This window comes from Helianthus annuus, chromosome 17 (genome assembly GCF_002127325.2).
Source record: "Helianthus annuus cultivar XRQ/B chromosome 17, HanXRQr2.0-SUNRISE, whole genome shotgun sequence".
In the NCBI taxonomy this organism is placed as follows: domain Eukaryota; kingdom Viridiplantae; phylum Streptophyta; class Magnoliopsida; order Asterales; family Asteraceae; genus Helianthus; species Helianthus annuus.
In genome coordinates this window covers 162,766,504-162,771,648 of record NC_035449.2, presented here as the reverse complement: position 1 = coordinate 162,771,648, position 5,145 = coordinate 162,766,504, and the positions used below count along the sequence as shown (strand labels likewise).

Sequence of the window (5,145 nt, the reverse complement as noted above, 5' to 3'; positions counted from 1 at the left end):
TGATTCATTGCTTAATGGCTAAACAAACCACTTGTCATGATCTTGTTGATCACCAACAAGTATAAATAGGCCACTCCATTCACTTGTTCATTGCTCATTCCTTCTTTCTCTCCTTCACATCTGCTTTGGAGCTCTCCTAAGCTGAATTGGGACTTTGTCTTCTTGTTGAAAAGATAGCAAGGACCCTTAGTGAGCTTCTTTCATTCTTTTTATTGCTTTTTCTTGATGTTGTGCAGAAAGTCAAACGTTTGGCCAACAGTTTGACTTTCGGTTTTGACCATCAATTGGTCAAGTCAAAGTTCAATTGAACTTTGAAACATGATTGTAATCACGATAGTTATAATCCTTCGTGATTATAGCCGCTGATTACCACGTTAACTAGTTGTAGTGTCGAGTCAAAGTTTCGGTCAAAATGCGTTTTAGCACGCATTTTGCAACGGAACTACTTTAGGGTATCAAAACGCTTTGTTTTGATACCAAATCAGTAGGTTAGACATGTTTTGACATGTTTAACTCGACACTATTAGATTAGTGCTTGTTTAGGGTCGTAAGGTAAGCGGTCTAAACAACCGCTTAGCCTTTCGAACCCGACCCATTTTGTCGATCTTTAGGATCCGACCAAGCTTAATTAGTGATCATAGTTGGATAGGGAATAACCACTGAGGTTATACCTCATGATCACATAGGATTGGTTAGTCATATGCTAGTTACCTTGTATGCCCATAGGAAATGACCAAAATGCCCTTTTGAAGCTAAAATCCGTATTTTGATTATGTGAACATATTTTCGACATATAATCTGATTAAGTAACATGTATAGGGATAATTGGGCATGTAAGACTTGACATAGCACATAGATAACCATCCGGACATAGTTTTACGCTAACGACGCATTATAGTGACTTATGTTACCATAATGTGTCGAAACGGGTCAAAAGCACTTAGGTAGGCTTTCCAATCAGAATGTAGGGTCTATTAAATCATACCATATGAGTTCAATTACTCATTTGATTTATAGAACCTCATTCTATCCTATCTCCCGATTTAGGATCCGATTGTTTAACATGGTGATCCATACTAGGTGCCACTTGATTCCTTGATTTCCCGAGCTTGGTTAGGACACCTAATCAAGGATACTTGCAATCTCAAGTGAGTACATAGTCCCCTCTTTTACTGTTTTCAATTGTTTTGGGGTGAAACATATATGCCTATCTGTTATTTCCTGATTTTAAACTATATGATTACACATGCTTAATACATATTCTTTTGACAAATTAAACAATTACCTATGGTTTAAACACTGATTTTCCAAAACTTAATAAACAAATTATTGGATTGAACCATTTTTATACATTCACCCAGCCGATTGGTAGTATGATATAGCGCTATAGGAGTAGACACCCCATTCCTGTTGTATGGAATGTCAGAAACCAAATTTTAACCAAATAGAAATTGCCTTCGTGGTATTTCTATAGTCTCCAAAGTGTAGTTTGATACACTAAGGCTTGATTGAATACCAAATCACACTCTTTTTGTATATGTTGATATACTACAAAGTACAGTTTGATGTACTCTCAAATGTGATCTACCAAAGTATATTTTGATATAATAAGTACAAAATCCAACATATGTTTTAACATACTACTTTGTTATTTACCAAGGCATAGTTTGATATGCTACTGTTTACCAAAGTATAGTTTGATATACTATCAACCTTGTTATTTTAAACTAAAGTATATTTTGATATACTATCCAAAGCATAGTTTGATATGCTACTATTTACCAAAGTATAGTTTGATATACTACCAACATTGTTATTTCATAAACCAAAGTATAAATTGATATACTACCAAAGCATAGTTGATATGCTATTTTTGAACTAAAGCATAGTTGATATACTATTTTTAAATCAAAGTATAAATTGATATACTACCGATACTTTTATCCTTAAACCAAAGTATATTTGAGATATACTACCAAAACTATTATTTTAATTACTAAAGTATATTTCGATATACTATCTATTTAACTATTTCAAAACTAAAGTATACTTTGTTATACTATTTATACATACTTTTCAAAACCAAAGTATATTTTTGTCTATACTATAAACCTTTTTCCAAAACGACACGTTTTCAAAAACAAAAGCTTTTATATTGGATTCATGGCTATTTTGAAAACATAAATTCTTTTCTCGCATTATCCAAAGCCACGAATCTAATACACAAAATCCTATGTTACTCACAGGCATTTTTATGCTGACGTACCTATTTTCATATATGTTTCAGGTACTGCTATGTGATGATTGTTGATGCATGCTACACATAGGATGGACTTGTGCCTTAGCGACTTTAAAACTGAGAAACAATTATTTGTATTTTTCTGAATTGTACCAAAACATTGAGTTCAATAATTTAATAAAACAAAACTATTTGATCCATGGTTGTGAAACAATGATTCTGTTACAACACTCCCCGACGTTTCCGCCACGATTTGTTGTTTTACATGGTCGGGGGTGTGACACGGATGATTGTTGGCCGGTCGTATAGTATGCAGGTGGGGCCGAGGGGCCGGTGTTAGTCGACCGGTTGGCTGTGGATGGAGGGGCACCGGTGTGATGCGGTGCGTATGGGCCAAGGTTGGACCAGGCCGGTTGTGAAGGGTAGGGGCATGGTGGAACATTCCACCAAGCCCATGTAGGGTATTGTGGTGGCTGAGTCGGCCAAGGTGAGTAGGATTGGTTGCGGCCTGAACCCCGGCCTCCACGGCCTCCCCTGTTTTTGTTCCAAGATCCCCGGCCTCGTCCACGTCCACGGGTAAAGTTTGGAGGTTGCGGCTGCTGTGAAGACCAAGCTGGCGGCTGGTGTTGACTCCAGGATTGCGGCTGTTGCTAGGAGGACTGCTGCTGTGAGGGCCGATTGGAAGGGCCAGTGGCAACCATGACCGAGGACGAGTTGGATTTGCGTGCCTCTATGCGGATAAGTTCATCGGTGAGCATGGAACGAGCCTGATCCCAATCAGCTTTGGTAGAGTTAATTAATGAGGCGGTAGTATCGAATTCTTGAGGCAATCCACGGACCAATTGGAGAACGAGACGCGATTCGGAAATCGGTTGATCAACATCTTCAAGCTGATTTGCTAACTCCTTCAACTTTTGACAATAGGCATCCAAAGAAGAGCATGCGGTAAGAGTAAGGTTCACGAATTTGGTTTCTAATGCCGTCGCACGAGCTTTCTTGTTGCTTAAGTAAATTTTCTCTAGTTTGACCCATGCACCGGGTGCAGTGCCGTCCGAATCCATGACACGAGGTAGGAGGTCGTCAGAGACGGTGCTCCAAATCCACTGTAGAACTAACGCATCAAGCTCGAGCCAAGATTCGTACATGGGGTCGGTTTTGGATGGGGCGGTAGTGCCATCTATGTGGGCCGAAACCTTGTAGGCAACGACATGTAACTTGAATATCTTCACCCACGCAGAATAAGTGACCGTGGTGCCATCCAATGTACGGATTTTCGGTTGAATATTCGTAACAGAATAAGCAGGATGCAACAGGTTTGGCTTTGAATTGGAATCCGAGGATTCCGGTTTGTCGGCGTCAGGCATGTTGATCGGAAGGAGGGAAGAGATCGGCGGCTGGAAAAGAAGAAAAAAATTGTCGGCGGCTGGAAAAGAGGAAGAAAAATTTAGGTTTTTCAGAACCGAGGCTCTGATACCATGAAAGTGTTCATGGATTAATATTATTGATTGATTGAATAGAATACAAGAGATCCCTTTATATAGGGAAGAACCATGAACCTAAACTAGCACCTAATTAGGAAACTATAATCATTCCTAATTTACAAAGAATCCTATTACATAAATATAAACATTCTAGAATAATCTAAATAATAATAATAATATACGGTGCTAATACTTTTAATATGTAATCATGCATTTTTTTATTAACTTTTGAGTTGATGTTGTGAAATTACAGCGTTAGCTAGTCAACCTGGTTGAACCGCTCGGTACAACCTCGTTTAACTGGTTGAACCATTTTTTAGCGTAATCCGGTTTGATTTAAAAACCGGTTTTTAAAACATTGATTGTATGGACACGTGAAAATATAGTAAGAAATATAATTTAAATCTCTATTTGGTAGGAATCTGAATACTCCGACGAATCTGAATACTCCGACTCTGATGAAGCAGAAGCATTGTGATTGCCTGAACCAGTAGCCTTCGTTGAATTCGTTCCACTTGGGTAAGTCTTGATGTAGATTGTTCGGGTGAGCTATAGAAGACCAAGAATCCAGTAGCTGTTCAAGATACAATTTGTTTCATCATATCTCTGATAAATATTGATGCAACTTTGCATTTTACAATGCATCTAGTTGATTTCAATTCTTTTGGACCTTTGATGTAAAATTCTGTTACATGGTATGCATCTAGTTGATTTCTTTTGGACTTTTGATGTGGAATAATGTTACATGGTATGCATCTAGTTTTTGTGCTTGCGGTTTTGAGGCTAAAATGAGCAAAATGCATTCATAAAATATGCTTGCTTCAATAATGTGCTAGTCCCAACCGTTAAGATCAATGGACTCCCGCGTGCCAATAATTTGTAATACACTTGGCCGGTTGGCAATTATTTTTTCTTAGTAGTTTGTGGCCCTCACCTGATTTACAGCTCTCACAGGGCATAAATGCCTTGAATTGTTTAGATGATTGGAATATTGGTGTAAGTGAAATTTTTCGCTTTGTTTTAACCACTCTTTCAGAATACTGAATACCCCTGAACAATATACATACATGTGTATAGTTTATAAAATCTGTAATTAATAGTTGTATGTTGATATAGTTAAAATTTCAAAATTCTTATATCCATAAATCTAACTAACAATTCAACCATTATGCATGGCGGTGTCTAGATGAATTTAAATTGGAGTGTGATTATCTTGTAGGGTTGGTTTAACATGCACGCATCATATGTGCCTAATGTGAGATGAGTATGATGTAATGCTAAAAACGCAACAAGTGTAGCGAGGGGCTATGATTCCCTGATGTGAGATTGATGTTCCAAATCGATTTCCAAGCATAAATTAGTGATCATCTCAACGAAGTGATCATAAGGTATGCTAAATTTTATCGTTTAGTTTCATCTCAAATT

The 5,145-nt window shown here is 37.7% G+C and overlaps 1 protein-coding gene across 1 annotated transcript; it reads right to left on the bottom strand.

Moving 5' to 3' along the window:
• Nucleotides 1-2,889: 2,889 nt before the first annotated feature.
• On the bottom strand, nt 2,890-3,603 carry LOC110925140. The gene has a single exon (XM_022169111.1). The coding sequence runs from the start codon at nt 3,601-3,603 to the stop codon at nt 2,890-2,892; it is 714 nt and encodes a 237-aa protein (XP_022024803.1).
• Nucleotides 3,604-5,145: the final 1,542 nt, after the last annotated feature.